Here is a 22,258-nt window from a genome sequence, read left to right on the forward strand (position 1 = left end):
ATATTTTAAAAAATGTATCTTCATGTATTTACATTTGCTATAATACTTCAAAATATAGTGCAGTTATTAAAAGGTTTACCTGAATATCTTTACATTTACTTGAAAATCTAACACAGTTATTACAAGTTTTGTCTGAATATACTTATATTCGCTGTGATACTTGCAAATCTAGTACAGTTCTTGAAAAGTTTATCGTACACAAAGCATGATGGTACATAAAGAGAAGGACAGTTCAAATTAGGCCAATTTTAATTAAGTTTTAATAGTAAATTAAAAAAAGATTTTTTTAAATATAATAGTAAGAAAAAGCACACGTATGCAAACATTATAGATTGTCTTCTGTACCCAACTCTCTAACGGATTTTGTGAGTAGAAATATACAGGGAGCTGAAAATGGAACTTGCAACACAACGCTCGAACTCTTCGCTCTGTATGAAGGTCGGAGTGAACATAACTTGTGCTGCTGCAATGTAACGAAATAATTATTCAGCAAGTGACAATGCAGGCTGTATCTCGATTCAGCTGAATTCTTAAATTTGTTACTTTGGCGCTTAGCTAGTGTGTTCCTGTAGTAAGGGGTTCGCATTCTTGAATTTTTGTTTCATTTCTTGGGGCATCGCTTCTTACAGGCCTGTAACTTCCGTACCGGAAAGGGATATCTATTACCAACACCGACTACTTAGCCATGAATTCGACTGTTTTATTTTGTCATTTACAAAAAATGGAAATGAGTTCATTACAAACTTTCGTATGTCTTTATTATAGTTTGTATTGCATTACACATTTCTTAGTTACAATATTTGCATTATATTTTGACAAGTTAGGAAATTGCATTTCGCTCTTACACATATACAGCATCCCAAGATTTGTATTCAAGGCACCTATGAGTCAGTTGTAGAGACCAAAATAAAAATAAGAAGGCAGTTCAGTAATGTCATGAGTTTACAGGATGAAGCACTTTGAGCAAATTGTTTTTTCCACCACAAATCACGTGATGTCAGTTGCCAACAGTGTTCCCACCATACCAGCAGAAAAATGCAAGCTAAATGCTGCATTACATTTTAAGATATGCATCTCAGATTAAGAAAGTCGTATCGAAATATAACAAACACCAGCGACTTTCCTCCCCACTGTGAAAGCAAAGTACTTATTTGCAGAGGTTTGTATTTCTTCATTTGGTACGTAAATTGAAGTTTGTGCAAGCACTCACTTTTGACACCAAAATAAAATAAAAAATGTATCCTGTATTTCACCAATTCGAAATTTTAAATCTCCTAATACTCTCTTGCACTCGTTATAATATAGTACGAATTTTTAAGCTCAGCATCTTTCAAGTTTACAAATTTTTTAAACTATTTTTTTCATTTTTTTTTTTTCAAATTTCAAATGTTTATTTCAAATTTCAAATTCATCGGAAGATGCTGTAACACAGTCAAGTACAAATTTATATAATACAGAATAATGCCTCAGACTACAGAATATAACTACAACAATAGAAATAGAAATACATTAATCAATCAATATATCAAAAGAGGATACAATAATATTAACAAAATTTGATTGATATTAGATTCAAATTACGTTCCAAATGCAGAGTATTTGGTAGACACGTGAATTACAGTTGTCTAGGCTTACTCCAAATTCACTATATTGAATCGAGGGTAACTAATATTGAACGGGCGTACAAAGCCCTAAAAAAAATATATATATATGGAAATTGACTTAGTGGATGGATGTACTATAGAATTAAGATATTTTCACATCAGCTTGGAACATGATTTGTATTTACAAACATCTTTAGTTTTTGAATATTATTGCATGAATTAAATGAATACTTGCACATATCTTTTGCAGATTCTAGTCATTTGAAAGAATGATTAAACTTAGCAAATAAATATTTTGTCAGATAAGAAAAAAATACATTAAATTTGGAAATTTCTTACTGTAATTGTTTATTCAGTGATTTGAGTATATCTAAGTTTCATAGTTTTCTTAAATTTATGTGTCATTTAAATGCCTACGGCTAAAAAGGATAGTTCTATCGCCTTTGAATGTTGTTTCATAAAGTCAACATACGATACTTGGTATTTAAAAAACTGCGGGATTTTCAAATAGGAAAAGAGAAATTAGTGGAAGTTAATCTCCACATCTTAACAAGTTACTCTAAAATTTGGAAATATACAGAGTGAAAGCTGTTCAGTAATACTCCTTTTAAGGGGAAAATCCCTTGCAAAATGTCGATGCAGAATTCCTATGGTGTTTCGTTTCTTTGCTATTAGGATTCCCAGAAATAATAATTGTTTTAGGTCGTAACTTTTTGAGACTAACTTTTAAAAATTCAGAAACAAACATCCAATAATCGTCTTTGCACTAATGTTGTCTAGTTCAACTAATACATTTTGCGTAGGTAATTTTTTACGTTTATGATTTCAGAGTATTTTGAAGTATTTTAAAACTTGAATTATTAATAAATCATTAATGGCTGTTTGGCAACACTGTTACCGAAATGTTATCCAATGCTCATCTATCTTAGCATGGTACTACAATATTGTACATCGATCTTCCTATTTGAAAACATACACAGTCCTAGGTTAACTGCAACAATTTCACTTGTTTTGCTGAAATCCGTCATTTTGAACAGAGATTGGGATGGAGCCTTATTCCATTCACCCACTCAATTTTTAGCTTACGATGTAGAATTCAGATGCTCTTTAACACAACGTCATTTTTACACGATCTTGTTTTTTGCTGTATTTACAGCTATTGTTGTCAGGCCTTGAAAGTTAGAATTCCCACACAGAAACTTGTTGCTAGGGCAACCATTCTCCGTAACATAAAACTGTACTGAAATAGCCCCATTACAGTGCACTGATTGTTATCTTAGTTACCATTACAGAGCAGTTTTGCAAAGGCTTTGGAATAATAATACTCTAAATGTTAAACGCAAAATATATTGTACCTGCAATTTTGAAAATATGATCGTGCAAAAAATTGTTGTACAATGCATGTTTGTGACGTGCATTACAAACTTTTCCTCTAGTTTGTAAAACGCACTTCCCAACCCTGTCTTAATACACTATTGTGTATCCATAGTGCTGAACAGCAACCTCGTTTGCCAAAAAAAAAAAATCAATTTTACAGGAGAGCGAAAAACCGTTTTAATATCTCGAAAACTAATAAATGTTCGACATAAGAGTATTTAAATCTCTTCTTGTGAAGTTTGTATTCATACCTCGATTTAAGATGTGTGCAGAGGATTCGGAAAATTTACTTCATAGGACTGAAGTGAAATCCCTAATCAAATGTATCACACTGATCAGTCTAATGCGCTTTCAAGACAATTTTAATCATTTTCACTATGCTGCCATCTAGCGACTGCAAAAGAAGTCACGTTATTACCTTGATGAAATGTTATTAAGTAATAGCTTGCAGCAGTGCTTCCATCTAGCGGTCGTTGCCAAAAAATTCATTTTCGACATTTGAAATCCTAGTGGTTGTTTTCTTTTATATGTTGCCATTTTATAATGTGGAAAAGGACAATCTGATATGTGATCAGGAGTGAAATCTTTCTTTTATATTTTTGATATAAGAGGTTGCTGTTCAGCATCATCGATATATTTTAAACTTCCATTTTTGGATATTAGTGACGAGATAGGATAAGATAAGTGCCCTAGTTTCGCCTCTAAAATGTGTTTTGGAAGATTACGAATTTGGTTTCCCGTATTGCCTTCAATAATTTCAGTTATTGTGTTCCACTTCGTCTTCCAAAGTTGTACAAAATTCTTGTAACTACATTATGTCCAATGTAATTATAAGTTTTAAAAGCACACTTTGTACTATGAACTGAAGTTTTCCACGTGTTCTGATTAACTGTGTGTTACAACTACTGTATTTTATCTCCAGGGATCAGGTTCAAATCAAGCGCGTGTAAGTGGAATTGGTGGTGAGCAAAGATGAAGTTCAAATCACTATGATCTTATTCTATCATTATTTCTGCCTAAATCATTCATAACACATTACTGAAGTATCTAGAACTTTGTAGTATTCACACTGTATTTTCAGGCTAATTCACGTCTTCAGGTAGAAGGAACACAGATATGTCCACTATATTACAAATTATATAAATATTTCAAAATTGTCTGCATACATTTATTTCATGGTCTATGGAGTTAGTTTTTTATTGTATTCTTCACACTGAAGCGATGAGCGATTCAACTTCGAAATACGCATCCAATACGAGCCATAGTATCTGTAACACAAATTAAATTATAAATCAGAATAAGGACGCGTAGTTCACTTCTATAAAATCTACAAGGACAGTCTCTTACAGAAATCAAACGTAACTGATTCGTTGAGTAGCGACTGTTATCACGAGCAATGAAAAAAATTACCGGTAGAGAAATTGTACAAGTGTTATACATTTTTAATTTATCACTTTTAAACAAGTTTATACACAAATAATATAACAACGTGCGTCGATTTCAGATTCAGATTGAGGAAGTTAACGGGTTTGGTTGCCTAGTAACGGTTATGCTAGTAGTGAAAGCAAATCAAGGTATATTTTATATGGTCGAGATTCATAGCACCATAAGTAATGAAAAAGTTGTTGCGGTAGAAATAAATTTGGAATTTCAGTGAGAAAATTTCATCAACATTCGTCAGCTAGTAACATTCCAAGATAAAGCAAGAAACTTTTATTAGAAAACATATTAGTTCGTACTCTACCCTGAAAACAGTCACGGAATAAGATAATTACATAATAATCCAGAAGTTAAGAGTAACCCAATGTTATAGTAAATTAATAACACATACAACAAATAAATTAGTAATATTAATAAAACCTTTGGGGAGGTCGAAACGTAGATGGGCGGATAATATTAAAATGGATTTGAGAGAGGTGGGATGTGATGGTAAAGACTGGAATAACCTTACACAGGATAGGGAACGATGGCGGGCTTATGTGAGGGCGGTAATAGTTTAACAGTTTAAATTACATGTCTAAAAACAGTATGTATAGACAAGGTCAGTTAAAATGGAACAATTACAAAGAAATTGTACAATCAAAAAATTCGTCAAGGTTATAAAACGGATTTGAAATTAACCAACTAGAGATGAGAACCTCCGGGTTCCTTAAAAGCCATAAATATGTAATATTAATAACAATTAAATATAAATCCAATTAAATTAAGGCAAAATATACAGAAAATATAAAAATCACAGAGGAAAATTGTTATGAAATCTTACAGATGTAATGTTGATAGAGCAATTTTTAAGAACTGAAAACATTTTGCTATTCTGTGAAAATAGACCACTGGCTTCCAGTCCTGTAGATTAATAGTCAATCTCACTAACTTAATCCTAAAAATGTAAGAAAAAGGCAATGAATTATATTTTAAATACTCGAAGAGCCCCAGTGAAACACGAGGAAAAGTGGAACTTGGCCATTTTCTCTTCTGCATCCAATAAATTTTCTGTAAAAAATAAATATAATTTTTTGCACTGAAATTTTGTAAGTAATTCTAAATTAAATCATTTGTTAAATTTTGGTATTATAATTGGGAACATGCTTCTCAATTCTTTCTGCGAAACTGTTTTGTCCGAGAAGTTTTCAAATATCAGTGAGTTCCAGCATTTAAATTACGTTCATGTGGAAAAAGCCTGAAGTTTTCATCAATATCCTCCATGATTTGAATTGGAATTTTGTTTATGTAAAGCAACTTCGATCTTGGAGGTACTGAAACCTTCGCTAGGGTTACCTATGTTCCGGCAAGGAAACTATGGCTTAAATACATACAAAAGAACTTTGGAACTTAGTTCAGTTCCACACTGTGAATGTGACTTCCCAGAGAACTGTCCACAAATTTCCGCGATTGGTTGTTTAAAAAGAAACCTTGTACCCCTCTTCGCGCCTCAGATTACGATCCTTTGCTAATTTCATTTCACTTTCTTTTATCTTCATAGATTTTTGTATCATTTTACGATTAGTTTCTTCGATACCTTTACTTTTATTGACTATTCTTCAGTTTCCTGAATTCTTTCTTCAGATTTCTCAATTTTCTTCAGTCTTTTCAATTTTTTCTTGACTTTTCTCAATTCTTTCTTCAGTTGTCTTGATTTAGTTTCGCCTTTTATTCACTATTTCACTCCCCCATTTCGCATTACACGTTCACGGTTTCACTTCACTACACACTTCGCATTTCTACGATTTTTTAAAGAAGGGCACAAGTTTCACAGAAGAGAATTAAATAAAATCGATATTGACATGAAGCAATTCTTGGGAAATCACAATCTAAATTTTGAGACAAAAGATGGCATGAGCATTCTGAGATATATGTGATGACGTACGAAATTTTGACTAATGTAACTTTCGAATTAAAATTTTAAATCAATAGTTTAATTACATGAATTGCATTTTTATTTTTCTAAACTATTTCAAACGAAATTCTTATATTAAAAATTGGCATTACGTACAGTGTTACCCGAGTAGTAACAAGTTCACAGATAACTTGGCATGAATTTCGCAAGAGAAAAGTTAACAATGCAGATGATACATAATGCTTTTAAGAACTGTCATAAATTTAGTCGAAAGCTGAATATTTGCATTACCGCAACTTTGAATTTTTTACTTCTGAAAAGATACAAACATGCACTGAATAATTTCTACTGGACATATGAGATTCATGTTCCCACGACTTAATCAAGACTAGCAGAAGCATGCTCAAATGAAATTTGTTTAAATTAGTCATTCATTTGCACCATCAGAAATAGAACAGCATTGATTGAATGAAGCAACTTATTCAGTTAAAAAAATAATGAACACTTCTTCAGAACCCTTCAAATTTAAAATATTCACAAAATCGGAAATTTTACAGAGAATACGAAAAAAAACAATGTATGAATTGACATATAAAATAAAATTTGCTTTTTTTCTCACACAACGGTAAAAAATATCGGAACTTTTATTGCCAGTATAATCATAATAATCAAAATTAGCCTACATATTAATAAACTATTATACTGAATTTAGTATACTTGTATATATCAATTCGCATTAAGACAGTATAAGGCAAATATTAAAAACAGGCTGTACCAATTAATAAAACTGTCATAGAAATCAACGAGAAAGTATAAAAAGTGTCAGAATCCTGAAAATTTAATCATACAGTACATCAGTTTCAGAGTATGGAAATGTTGCTATTTACGTATTAGTCACAAATTTTTATTTTCTAAAACAGAGTAAGCTGAAATAGTAAAATAATGAAAACTATCGATCATAGTAAACAAAACACTCAGTGAGACAATTCAGACGAACAATTCTATTAAATCTAGAATTTGTTTAAATAACAGCACGTCACATATACAACACTTCATACCAGTGGCGGTTCCTCGGGGGAGGGAAGGGAGGAACGTCCTCCTCACATTTTTCTTCTTTTGAAGGTAAATACCAAATAAAATATGTGCCTTGAAATTCAAAGGAGATTCGATAATTTTTAAGCTCACAGCTATAAGAAAACCTCGGTTGATCCGAGTTTTAAACGATATGCGCTCATGTGCTGCTAGAAAACAGTGAGAAAGATGAGAAATTGTTTGTGTGGAGGAAAGTCAATCCATTCCTCCTTTACTGCAGTTAACACACATAGACAACAGCGCACTAGCGGCCAGAGAAAGAAGCAGAGTTTTAAAGCGAGTAAATGAACGGAGAGGGAGGAGATCCTCCTCTGAATCAGTCATGGGCGGGAAATAGAAACCGACTGGTCGTGCAGCAAGCTCGCTACCGCTGCCATCTAACGATGCTGCATTCAACGAGACTGTAACACATCTAGGAGGAGGCACAATAAGTAGTTCTACGTTAGTATCGCAGATCTTTTTGGCCCCTGAAATTCACTTCCATTCATTGTGTACTAGACAGGGCAACAGCCAAGTTGTCAGTTTTGTAAAAATATATTTGAAATTGAAAGTAAGTAGGTACTCCAAACTACATTATTTTTAACATAAAAAACTGGGCACCGGCAACTTTGAACAATAATGGTAGTATGACTTTACAAGAACTGACATTCTTCAAAAGCATGTGATATTGAACTTGTAAAATGTACATGTGGCAACAAAGACCACGTGAGTGGGTGCAGTGTTCTCGCTTTCCTCAGATTATTTCTCATTCCCTTTTCCATAAAACGGTTCCGATTACGTGTTAGTAGCTATAGTCTCTTCCAACACGTGTGATGCTCTAGTGTGCTCGAAAAATGCTGCGAGGTGAATTTCCTTGTAATTGTTAATTTGTGAAATTATTCAACAATGAATGGAAGTGACAACATTATATATTTTGGAAAATTTAGGAAACTTAGTTTACAAGAACAGATTATTGCTATACAGAAAGGAAGACCAACCCCAACACTACCTGGTCTTACATGTATGCATGTTGGCTAATTTGTAGCATGTTTCATTCAAGAAGGTGTCATTTCGTGCTGTTACCTTCTTTCCTCCTCTTAAGAAATACGCAGGAGCCGCCACTGCTTCATACAATTATTCTTACTCTAACACACGTGAAAGAAAATATCTTTGCAGTGTCGAAATTTCCAGAAAATTAACCAAATTCATTTCACATAGGAGAATACAAACTCATTTTAAAATTAACATAAGAAATTAAGAAAACACTAAAACAAATGAAGTCCAACTAAATAAATAAAATTTATGTACTATCGCTTTCTCATACGTGCCAATGTTACCATTGTTGTAAATTTAAAGACTTCAATGATATGTCGAAGTAATGGATGTTGCTATCTGGATTCAGAAATAAAATTATGGAAAATTTTGATTCTTATATTAGGTTACAAGATTCTTAAAAAAAATAAACACATTATTGTGCAATAAAATGTAGAAAACCGTGACAACACAGTTAACTCAACACTTCCAAATCTTCAGACGGACATCTGGATCTAATGCTGTTTAGGGCGAATGCAGTGTTACATAAAATGACAATGACGAAATAGACGATGAAATTTTCTCATTTTCATTATTGCTTCGATCGCATGCAGTTTATTAATGAGAGTTACGTATTAGAATTACATAGAATTTTAAATTAAATAATAATTTCGAAACATTTAAAAATTTTACAACGATTAGACACGAATAAAATTTTCCAGGAGAACATTGCAAAATTCACTGCTCGCAGTTTATGGAAAGTAGGATATAAAATTCGCGAAATGGATATATAAATTGAATATGTTAACAACTAATTAATTATAAAGTGATTTATAGGCTATGTACAATATGTACAGTACAATAATATTCAATTTTGTTAGGTTGAGCAGACGAAAGTTATTTTCAAGTGTAAAATAATTTCAATTAAACGTTAATGTTAAATGTTATGTTTTATTTAACGACGCTTGCAACTGCAGAGGTTATACCAGCGTCGCCGGATGTGCCGGAATTTTGTCCCGCAGGAGTTTTTCCATGCCAGTAAATCTACTGACATGAACCTGTCGCATTTAAGCACACTTAAGTGCCATCGACCTGGCCCGGGATCGAACCCGCAACCTTGGGCATAGAAGGCCAGCGCTATACCAACTCGCCAACCAGTATTAAACGTTATTTTAGAACACTTTAGACGTACATAAATTAAGGAGGATCGTGTTTCACCGTCTTATTTTATTCACGAAATCTCTTGTTTATGTAGAGTGAACTACACAAAGCTGGCAAATGTTCTTGAACTACTAAGATTGTCCCTCCCAAGGTGTGAAGAGTTGCCAGTTGTTTGGCTAGCCAGATCTATCGGACAGAATAAAAACGGATACCATTTTTTTTTATACACGACCCTGACAATAGAACTGTCTAGACCGAAACTTTTAATATACGTCAACACTGCTGGAAATTGAACTTTCGTCTACACAACCACAATGAAAAGTATAAAATCTCTCATCTGATACTTATCTTAGTGCGGCTGCAGATATCTGCCTGAAGATCCTCTTGTTAAGGAACCGTATTGTCTGTCGTCATACATCTCGCCTAGACTTGAGATAACAAGGAAAACATTTTAGAATTCAATACATGAACAAAACAGAGTGAAGGAACAGTTTGAGGCAATGCCAAAAGATTAAAACAAGATAGCTGCTGTGCATCCATATTTCACGTGTTATTTAACCCTTAAATTGACAAAGTATCCTGTAGGATACAACAGGTTAGTAGCCTATATGCTATAATTTTAAAAGAATATAAAAAAAAATTGGTAGGAGAATTAAAATTTCACAATACTATAATATTGTACAATATATAAAATATGGACATTGCGATAGTTTTCTTTACGGTCCGACAAGATTTAATAAATGAGAAAGGTTTGTGAGAAATGAAGTTTTGCCAATTTAAGGGTTAAGTGTAAGTTTTTTATATTTCTAACGAAATTAAGTTTTTCTGGCATCTGAATTAATGTCAAAAAGTTAAGTTTATGTTCAGAGTACCTGATTCTTAGAAGTTTTGTAGTGAGAGTAAACGTAATTCAGAAATTAATATGCATTCAGAGTGAGCGATTCGAAAACTCACACGCCTGCATTTTGTGGCTATTCAAGGTTATTCATTCTCTTTTATAGGCTGGATTATGTTATACTTTAAGTTAAGTTGAAAGCTTCATGCAATGTATGTATTCTAAGCCTGGAGCTTACATGAATTGAGAATTTGAATAAAATTTAATTAAATTATTTTCGAAACTCAAATTAGTAAATCAGTTAAGAAATTTCAAGCTGCTGATTTCTTACACTTTTCAAACATTTGAATGGTAGTTACCTATTAAAACTTCTGTAATTTTAGAACAATATGAATGCAACTCTTTGTTCATAAAAGTGAAACTTTCACAAGTAACAAAACTAGTTTTTAGCACTGAGAGAATAGATTTATTTCGCACTCTGAACTATTTCCTAAATTTGTAGCTAAAAAGTGAAGGGATCATGATTATCTAATTTTACAGTACCGGTATAAGAAAGCTATTGCTTTCTATTAATCTACAAACTTGAAATTATTTTTATTTGCGTAACTTATTTCACAGTTATGAATTTACGAATTCAAAGCAGGGACAGAAATTTGAACTTCGATTTCTTTACAAAAATAAGTTTTGTTAAATGCACATCAACTAAGATTACCAATATTATCAGTTTGTGCAGAACTATTCTGAACTTGAATCGGGTTCACTTGAGTCCAGGGGAAAAGGGGGGATGTCCACTTTTAAACAATTCTCAGGAAACCAATTTTAAAATGTGAAACTCTATCATCCCGAATATAATACTGAGAAATTAACCAGCAGTTATTCTGTAACTGAGAACTTTCTTCCCCTGTTCTAAGTGTAGAATGAATTCACTTCATATGAAGTATATAGGCGAATGGAAATCTGAATTTTGCCTGAAAGTGGACATTCCCCCTTTTTCCCCTGTACTCTTTTGTTGTGAAATCAATTTTTGTTAACTACAAAATAGATACAAGGCAATCTTGTAAAACAAGTAGACCTGTCACACTTTCATAAATTTGCGTTGTTTTATTTGATAGTGCAATTATTATAGTGTGTCCTGATAAAGAACAAATTTATATTAACACCTAAATTACACCGTTCTTTCTTCAAAGACTAAAATTTTACATTATTTACATAGTTTATTTCTTACAACACAATGGTAATCAATTTAAGAAATTATGTGACTTATTAACTGAACTTACCGACTAACAAGTGAGGAACGATGTTCACCATAATCTCGTCCCATGGCATTGATTCCCACCTTCTAGTTGCAAAAATCTCTCGGCAACAATCCTCAAAAAAATAATTTGTCACAATTCATACCAAGAATATACCAAGATTTAAGTAAGATTACATATTATACATATAAACACACGCAAAAATAACCCTCGTAAGTTTTATTTTCACTAATCCTTCAAGTTACAAAGGCTATTATTTGTATTGCCTTTCAGAGCATATTTGTCACGTTTTCCTAGAGAAATTATTAGGTTTAGTGAAATTTAATAACAGAACTTAGTACACAGCTGAACACGATCTCCTTTGCAAGGTAAGTATATGTACATCCAAATTAAAAGTTTCTTTTTTATCAAGTTCATTAATTTCCTATATAAAATGCAACTCTCTTCGCTTCTAATTTTTGTAGCAGTATGTCCACGCAAATTCAAATATCTTGGAGCAACAGTAACAAATATAAATGACACACGGGAGGAAATTAAACACAGAATAAATATGGGAAATGCCTGTTATTATTCGGTTGAGAAGCTTTTATCATCCAGTCTGCTGTCAAAAAATCTGAAAGTTAGAATTTATAAAACAGTTATATCACCGGTTGTTCTGTATGGTTGTGAAACTTGGACTCTCACTTTAAGAGAGGAACAGAGATTAAGGGTATTTGAGAATAAGGTGCTTAGGAAAATATTTGGGGCTAAGAGGGATGAAGTTACAGGAGAATGGAGAAAGTTACACAACACAGAACTGCACACATTGTATTCTTCACCTGACATAATTAGGAACATTAAATCCAGACGTTTGAAATGGGCAGGGCATGTAGCACGTATGGGTGAATACAGAAATGCACACAGAGTGTTAGTTGGGAGGCCGGAGGGAAAAAGACCTTTAGGGAGGCCGAGAAGTAGATGGGAGGATAATATTAAAATGGTTTTGAGGGAGGTGGGATATGATGGTAGGGACTGGATTAACCTTGCTCAGGATAGGGACCGATGACGGGCTTATGTGAGGGCGGCAATGAACCTCCGGGTTCCTTAAAAGCCATTTGTAAGTATCTCCACCCAGTGAAGGAGAAGTAACACCTGACAATTAACATGTAGGCTATGCTAGCAAATTTGTGTAAAAGTTACCGAAACATGTAACATTTTGAAATTAAACAACAAACCATAATTAGTGTGGCCTAATATTCGTTCAAGGTTTTCCACACTTTCGATTAACGTGTTGTCTAATGGAGGTTCCCATCTGATTAGAGGTAATCTTTACTTTCAATGTAAGATACATTTTTATTGAATTTGTAATGTTTTAGAATATAATTTCACTCAAATTTTATTTGTAGGTATCCTTTCCTGCTGAATGTAAGTATAAACACAATTTTCCGTTTAAACAGTTTAACAGATGCATATATACTTATTTAAAATTTAAAAGTCACATTTCATAATGGTAGAAGTGCAGTATGGTAAGTATTTTTTATCACCACCACCACCACCACCACCACCACCACCACCACGAATTTAATTACCATGAAGATATGATCACATTTACAACTCAGCTGATTTTCAAAATCTATTTCTAGAATAACTTCCATCGCCAATATTTTAACAACATACTCAACCGTAACTACAACACAGACACACCGCACAGTCATGGACTAACATTAAGACACTGTTCACTAATTGGGCAGAAAAGTTTTGTTACCCACAGACTAATCTACTGCACTTTTACCATTGGCAAATATAAAGTGTTGAACAATTTAACTTTTTTTAGTTTTCTAAAAATTTAAGGAAATCATAAATTTGTCGTCAAGTTCCCTCTATATACCCACAATAAAATAATAAACCTCTTCCGTATTCTCAGTATTGTCATACTGACAAAGAAACGTGGCCAAATGATTTTCACAAATTTATTTAAAAATACGAATAACTGACAATTAATATTTAAATTTTAGATTTGGTTTTCGTTGTTTGATGTAAATGGAAATATTTATGCATTTAAAACTTAGCCAAGAGTGAAAATTAATCAAAACAAACTTTAAGATAACGAAAAATATTCTAGAGCAGAAGAACACAAGTGGACGCGACCCAAGTGTCTTTAACAAGTTAAAAAGATAACTTTTGGATTGCAGTGGGTTATTACAGAAACTTAAACCCCGGCCTCGGGCACAAACACGGGTTCCCCCTGCCCAGTTTCTGCGGCTTTGTGCCTCCATTTTCATAGGAACGTACCCGAAATTTTGCCTCAGTTTTCTTCTCTTTTTATTTGTAAGTTCCTCTACTTCCCCCCCATTAGACCTATACTCGTAAAATGTGATATACAAGCGACTATGTGCAGTGTTCATTTTATGTAGGAAGTATTGTGTTACAACTCTATCGCCGTCTTTGATCGTAACCCAGAGCGTACGTTTACACGTAAATTTCATTTTTAAATGACAACAACACTCGTAATGTAACAGATGTCAGCAGACAGTGGCGTATCTATTTGTAGCCAGAGTAGCACGTCTCCGAGGCAACCGAAGCAAGCCAGATCTATAAAATCATGTAGACACAGCAACGCTGTGCTTTATAATTTTTCATCGATGATCTTTTTGTAGATGCAAATTAATTTACCCGATTTCAAGTTAACGCCCAGATATCTCAATTTGAACTGGTTTTATAATTTTGGATAGATCTTTACACTTTGAATTTTATGTTATAAGCTTTTATCATCCAGTCTGCTGTCAAAAAATCTGAAAGTTAGAATTTATAAAACAGTTATATTACCGGGTGTTCTTTATGGTTGTGAAACTTGGACTCTCACTTTGAGAGAAGAACATAGGTTAAGGGTGTTTGAGAATAAGATGCTTAGGAAAATATTTGGGGCTAAGAGGGATGAAGTTACAGGAGAATGGAGAAAGTTACACAACGCAGAACTGCACGCATTGTATTCTTCACCTGACGTAATTAGGAACATTAAATCCAGACGTTTGAGATGGGCAGGGCATGTAGCACGTATGGGCGAATCCAGAAATGCATATAGAGTGTTAGTTGGGAGGCCGGAGGGAAAAATACCTTTGGGGATGCCGAGAAGTAGATGGGAGGATAATATTAAAATGGATTTGAGGGAGGTGGGATATGATGATAGAGACTGGATTAATCTTGCTCAGGATAGGGACCGATGGTGGGCTTATGTGAGGGCGGCAATGAACCTCCGGGTTCCTTGAAAGCAAGTAAGTAAGTATTAGTTCAATCATATGAGTTAACAGTGCCTAGCGAAGAAGTTATCGGGGATGGACGTGAACAAATGAACAGTGACTAGAAATAGGGGATAAGAGCGATGACAGAGTGAGGAGAGGTAGCATTGGAGATGAAAGTGGATGATTATGATTAAGTAGTGTTAGTGGAAGTTATAGTATACAAATTAGGGAAATTTTATACGACAGGAAGAACTTCGATTTAAGTGAGCAATAAAAGTGGTGAGGTGACCACTAGATAGAAGGGAAAGTTTTCAAGGTGAGAGGTTAGATAGTAAATTGAGGGGATGTATTATAGTAATAGGGGTGGTAAAGGTAAAGCAAGATGAATGCACACGTCGATTAAAGTTTCTATGTGTTACTGCAATTAGAAAGTGATGGTGAACACGAATACAGAGGTGTGGTGGCGACCCATTACTAAACAAGAGCTGTAGAAATATCATCACATGAATTCGACATGTTCAAGTTCTGAGATCGGTTGTAATTGTTAGGAATAGACCATCCCACATTTACCATGATGATAATTTGGCTACAGAATGAAAAATGTTATTGACTGTTAAGTTCTACTGCGTCATTATAAATCACTAACGACTTACATCAGCGAGCTGAAAAGCTTCCCTTTGGGCTTCTTCGTAACAGGCGCGGAAGTAGTGGCAACATCTGAAAGACGAAAAGGGCAACTCAATGACTGGTACAAAAGGATCAGGAATATTTAAGCATTGTCTGTAATAGGTATATACCGAACATTTTTATAAGGTTGGAGAGGGTTTGGTGACTGATTATTTAGGTAAAAGAAAGGGCAGTGACTGAGGTCACTGGGTGAAGCACCAAAGTCAGAGGTGCTTAGCCCTTTCTCAGAGGCGAAGGTGAACTGTTTTGTAATCCTTATTCGCGTAATGGCAAATCCCCTCCTTACGTTTGTAGCGCTGAAATATGAACTAAATAACAAGGATGATTTGTACTGTTGCTATAGAAACCTGTTCGTTGAAATCATGCTGTGAAACAAAAGACAATTTGGACTAGCTGCTGACATACCTTGAACATTATTCACATCCCGTTTCTAGGAGTGCCCTCATTTTCTAGACTATCCTGGTGATTTTAAATGTGCAACCAGATGATGTAGCCTGACTTATTTACAAAATTATTTTAACTGATTATTTTACGACTCTATCAATTGCTATGGTTAGTGAGTGAGTGGAAGGTGATAATGCCAACGAAATGAGTCCAGGGTCCAGCGCCGAAAGTTACCCAGCATTTGCTCTTAATAGGTTGAGGGAAAACCGTGGAAAAATCTTCAACTAGTAACTTATCCCAACCAGGATTTGAAAACGGGCCCTCTCGTTTCACGGTCAGGCAAGCTAGCCGTTACTCCATAGCGGTAGACCCGAAAAATTGTTAGATCTGACATAACCCTGCAATATAAATTACAATTTTGCAATTTGAGAACAGATGTCTTAAAGGATTCATAATTTACATTTAAATATAGATGGATTTATTGAGTAATATACATACAGATTTTATATTATCATAATTTTCTCTAAAATCCAATGCATGGGTCTTCTGACCGTACGTGCTTTGTACCTAAACCAAGTCCTACTTTGTAGGTTTCACCCCCTCACCTATGATTATATCCAACCACTCTCTAAAAGAACACACATATTAAAATGAAAATTATAAGAAACAAGGTTAAAGATATTTCATGTCCTTACCTTACTGAACTCCAGACCTCACGCTCTGCTCCACTGGGTACGTTGCACCAACATATTTCAGCAACTGCACCAATGGCATAATATAACAGAAACGTTCCTGACACCCCAAGTAAATTTAAGATGCGCGGGGTTTAAAGTCTATAGACAAGATAGAGCGGGTAGAAGAGGCGGAGGTGTAGCGGTGTTCGTTCGTTCTACGATCGCGCACTGTGAGTATCTCCTTCCCCAGCTAGCGGCATTAGAGGCAGTGGCTATTAGAGCCTACATAGGCAGACTCCCCTTTCTGCTCATGGCTGCCTACTGTCCTCCGGGCATACTAAATGAACGCGATTTAGATATAGTGACAAGTCTATCCGATAGATTCGTAGTCGCCGGCGACCTCAATGCGAAGCACGCTAGCTGGAACTGTCAACGCCCCAATCGGCAGGGCGATAGGCTTTTTCTTAATTCTACAGGAAACGGATACGTCGTGATGGCCCCTAGGGAACCCACACACGTACCGGATGCTGCAAATCAACTGCCTGACATATTAGACATCGCTCTGGTGAAAGGTCTCACAACTAGAGCGAGACTAACAACCCTGGATGATCTTCCGTCCGACCACCTACCGGTGATAATGGAGATCATGCACCCAGTCGAACTCTCCCCAACCGCTGAGAAATTCAACTACAAGGCGGCAGACTGGGTGTTCTTTCAAGACCAGGTAGCCGCTACGCTTCCACCACTCCCCCCTGAAGTCACTCCGGCAGGGATAGATAGGTCAGTTAGCGACCTGACGGAGTGCATAAAGAAGGCAATGGTTGCTGCAATACCGAAACGGTCTTCACAACCGGGACGGATGCAGCTCCCAGCCTATATTAGAGACCTAAAGATCGCCCGCAATAGAGCAAGAACATTGTGGAAGCGTACTAGGTTAGATGAACATAGAATAGAAATGAACCGCTTGCGCAGGCGGATCAGTGAGGCGGTCCACGAAACGGTCGTGGATGCTTGGAAATCCAAGGTTGAGACGATGGACAGCAGAAACATGTCAGATGTCTGGCGTGTATCTCGAGCTCTGTCCAATCCGTCTCAATCTATTCACCCATTAGTAGTCGGTCCAGATGTCACGGCCTTTACTCCTGAGGAGAAGGCTACCGCACTGGCAGACGTTCTAGAGACCACTTTTCATCCCGTGGAACAAAATTTAAACTTGCCCCATATCAGAGCTGTTGAGGAATCGGTTCGAGACCTCCTTAGCAGGGAGCCGGAAAATGGGATACGACCTACGAACACCCACGAGGTCGCCCATTTCATTCGTCGCCTCGGCCCTCATAAGGCCGCAGGAGCCGACGGTATCCAAGGAATTATATTGCAGCATCTCCCAAGGTCAGCTATGAAGCGCATAGCAGAGATAATTAATAACATCTTGGCTTCCGGTCACTATCCCATTCCCTGGAAAGAAGCTCACGTAGTTCTCTTTCCAAAGCCCGGAAAGGATAAGACGAATCCAAGCAACTATAGGCCTATTAGTCTCCTCAGTTGTCTCAGCAAACTGGCGGAGCGGGTCATACATAGACGCCTCACTGAAGTAGTATTGCCCCAAATCAGGAACGAGCAATTCGGTTTTCACCCTGGCCGTTCCACTACACTCCAGGCACTCCGCATGACGGAGGACATTACCTGGGCTATGAGCACGAAGCGTGTAGTAGCTGCAGCTTACCTGGACATCGAGCGAGCATTCGACAAGGTTTGGCATGAGGGACTCCTCGTTAAGTTACTGGGCATGGGAGTCCCAGATGGAATGATACGCCTCATTTCTAACTACCTCCGAGGCCGTACATTCAAAACCCGTGTAGGCACTAGTTTCTCCACCCCCCGTGAAATTCACGCAGGAGTCCCACAGGGTTCCATTATCGGGCCCATACTTTTCAATATATTCATTAATGACCTCCCGTTTCGCTATATCCACGGCAGAAGTAGTCATCTGTATATCTATGCAGACGACACTGCCCTCTTGGCGATGGGCAAAACCTATAGATTAGCGTCCCGTAGATTACAGTCGATCTTAGATCACCTCCAGCCGTGGTTCCACGACTGGAGAATCAAGGTCAATGTAGAGAAATGTCAGGCCATACTCTTTTCACTAAGAGCGAGGCTCGAAGACATACCACCACCACCCACACTTTTCGGACGAGAAATGCCGTGGATGAACCAAATTAAATATTTAGGGATCATCATGGACTCTCATCTCAACTTCCGAGATCACATCCAATCCCTTCTTCGTAAGGCCAACGGGCTGATAGTTAGACACTATCCCATTCTGGCGGCCTTAACTCCTGACAACCTGAGGGTAGGACTTACCATGTATAAGGCCCTCATTCGCTCTGTCATTACCTATGCCGCACCCGCATGGGGGTTTGCGGCAGTGTCCCATCTCCGTAAACTCCAAGTTGTCCAAAACCAGGTGATTCGACTCATTACCCATCTCCCCCGAGTCGCCTCGAGAAGAAAGTTCCATGATGAACTAGAGTTGCCAACCATAGACGAGTTCATTGCTCGACTGGCTAGGAACCTGTATGCGGAAGCTCGTGCTAACCCCAACCCGCTCATATCTGGCCTCGGCCAGTATGATCCTAGGTTACGGCGTAGACACCAGACAGGTCCATTAGCTATACTATTGAGACAGGAGGACAGGGAGGCTGGCGTTACTCCCAGGTTTTGGTAGCCACGGCTCAACTCCATGAGACTCCTTGGATAGTGCAACCGCTGTAAAATGACCTTGTCTTAACTGGGCTAAACAAAATCCCTCCATAACATTATCTACTTTTGTTGATCGATGGAAATCTAATAGAGCCAATTGGCTAGTATATATCCATCGATTCATAGAGTCATTCAACCTAAGAGCCAACTGGCTAGTCTCTGATATTGAGACAACTCATCCTGCCTAAGGTTTTTCCGTGGTTTTCCTAAGGCGCTAAGACAAATGTCGGGATGAGCCCTAAAAGAAATGGGCCACGGACCTGCACTCATATCCCCATGAATCTCCTTAATTAACAATTACATCTCTCCCCCCTCTTCGCAATTGAGCCATCATATAGCCAAATGGCTGGTCTCGAAATTGAGACAAATCAACAAGGCTCATGACCTCCTACATAATAGCCAAATTGGCTAGTCTCTTATATGAGACAACTCATCCTGCCTAAGGTATTCCGTGGTTTTCCTCAGGCGTAAGACAAATGTCGGGATGAGCCCTATAAGAAATGGGCCACGATCTATATGCCCTTCCCCATATATATTCCACCTTTATTATAAATTATGTATGCCCTAGTTCAGATAATATTAATAGTCTATTAAACATATGAGGTCACTCAATAAGTCGCAAATTGAAAGGACAGGGATATCTCAAATTGCAGCTTAGATTTCACGGCGCTTCTTCCGACGGCCTTCACCTGCTTTGTCATCGAACAACAGATGACGGCGTCTTGCCATCCTGACGGCAAACACCAGCCAACTCCTCCTCGCCCCGTTCCGTGATCAATTGATCAATCTCAGCCCCCCTCGCGTATGTGGTACCTAAGAGGTTACGTCCAATTTCGGCTTCCCCTTCAAAATTTTCTAGAGCTCCTTCAGGGGAGCAGCGTAACCCGGAGTGAGACTAGTGGCCAACAGGCTTGGAGCTCACATATTTAGTTTTGTACAGCCCCCAACCCCTTGCAAGGACGCGTTTTGCGTACCTTTTAAATTTTCCTCCCAATTCTCCTTCGATTTTTCGATTTTTCGATTTCAATGGCAGGCCACGTACTTCAGCCAGAGCCTTGTAGACGTGAAGTACATGCTATGAACAAACATATAGGCACTTTGAGTATTACGTACAGAGTAAGAATATTCTCAAACTAGTAAATTCATTTTATATACAATAATTTCATTATAACTCATCTCGTTTACCTGTTCACCTGTGGTTTCTAAATTCAACACGAATTATTATTATTATTATTATTATTATTATTATTATTATTATTATTATTATTGTATTATTATTATTATTTTTATTATTTTATTATTATTATTATTATTATTATTATTATTATTATTATTATTATTATTATTATATGAATAGAATTTGACCGCATTATAGAATCCAATCTTCTACATTAGACACCGAATTCTTGGAGTATTGAGAGGGGGCAGTCTTAATTACCAAAAAGACCAGCAGTACCGCCTTACAAGGTGCTGGATGACACGTGTAGAAATTTCTTGCACTAACAAGCATTTGTGCCTGATGGAAGGGTTACAGCTCTCCTTCCTGCCGCGATTATGCATCGAGTTTTACATGTGCAAATGGTTTGTGTCACTTCTGGTTTCTTTACTCAGATAATTTTAAGTTTAAAGTATTTTCGGGAGAGGTTAATGTATGTTGGTAAATTTAGGAGAATTTTTTCTGTAATTTACGTTACTTTTGAGTCCACTTATTTTTGCTGTAACACAGATTCGGTTTCCGAAGGATAGTTTTAATGCATGTGGTTTTTATTTTTATTTATTACATCTCCGCATTTCTTTTTAAAAATCTAAAGCGTTCCTAACGCCTTGTTAACATACACTTCGGGGGCCATATTATTCTAATTTTTTAATTGTCTCCGTGTTTCTAAATTGAAGCAATGTCCCTGGTTTGAATCCTACCGTCTCAAATAAGTATATTTACAATTTTCGTGGTATGTTTATAATGCCACAGTTTACAGGAACGAGTCATGAAGCGAATAGTAAAATATACAAGTTAAAAGTGAAGCACACAAGTGTTTGCATAGAGAACCACCTGTTAACTAAGTTCTTACATGTTTTTGTAACCACTATACCACGCTGTGGCTTTCGGGTGACAACGGCTCAAATCTATGTCCAGATTGAGTACGTTTACCATGATGTGATTAGTACTCAATTTCAACATTTAGTGAGAACGTGGTTAGAAATTAAAATCAATTACTTTTGGGCACCCTTCTCAACTCCTCAGAAGTCCGGGAATGCGGACGTAGTCAAACCCATCGTTGAACGCAATTCGGGCACGCAGAAATTCTCTTGTGTTAAAGTCACGAACCAATAAAGAATTAAACGTTCTCGAAACTAAATTTAAGAGTACACGCAACATGTCTTAATGTCGACAATCCCACTTTATTTACAAGCCACCCTATTCGATTATGTTACTTAGATTTACGTAGACTTTGACATCTACGGACTCTTCGTTCTGGAGAACAGAACGACTGAGGGCAATTCTGAACGTCTAGATTGTTCTCGACCTCATAAGGCGAAGCTTAAAGCTGAGATCCCAAGAAAGTTCAAGTAAAAACACTCCCTTGTTATTTCTGCTGTCGACGGTGCACCGACGAAACAGACCATATAATTGGGGTTGAATACCCGTACTGCATTTTTAATTGCAAATATAAAAGCCGACACATACTGAAATGTACTACCTCGAGAATTTGATCTGCTAATTTTTCATTTATATATGAAGGTCTTACGTTCCATTATTCTACAACACGTTGGTTGGCCATAACAGTACTTGTATTCCAATGACGTGCTCATATCGTAATCGATTTTATTCTATGAATCTATTATTTACTTCCTCATTCAAAAGGC

The 22,258-nt window shown here is 36.4% G+C and overlaps 1 protein-coding gene across 1 annotated transcript; it reads right to left on the reverse strand.

Annotated features, from left to right (window-relative positions):
- Positions 1 to 211: 211 nt before the first annotated feature.
- On the reverse strand, positions 212 to 21,667 carry LOC138695374 (uncharacterized). The gene is made up of 5 exons (XM_069819792.1): positions 21,664 to 21,667; positions 16,652 to 16,748; positions 15,539 to 15,602; positions 11,692 to 11,782; positions 212 to 10,002 (listed from the first exon to the last, which is right to left on the reverse strand). Exons 1-5 carry the CDS (start codon positions 21,665 to 21,667, stop codon positions 9,929 to 9,931), a joined length of 330 nt encoding a protein of 109 aa, XP_069675893.1. The 3' UTR covers positions 212 to 9,928.
- Positions 21,668 to 22,258: the final 591 nt, after the last annotated feature.

The sequence above is a fragment of the Periplaneta americana genome, chromosome 2 (genome assembly GCF_040183065.1).
Source record: "Periplaneta americana isolate PAMFEO1 chromosome 2, P.americana_PAMFEO1_priV1, whole genome shotgun sequence".
Lineage (NCBI taxonomy): Eukaryota > Metazoa > Arthropoda > Insecta > Blattodea > Blattidae > Periplaneta > Periplaneta americana.

Bases quoted from the DNA above. Each gene is read 5' to 3' on its own strand.
- LOC138695374 (XM_069819792.1), bottom strand. The intron at 15,603-16,651 runs GTAAGGACATGA...TTCGTCTTTCAG, and splicing joins GAGGTCTGGAGTTCAGTAAG to ATGTTGCCACTACTTCCGCG. The intron at 10,003-11,691 runs GTAAGTTCAGTT...TCTCAAGTCTAG, and splicing joins CGTTCCTCACTTGTTAGTCG to GCGAGATGTATGACGACAGA.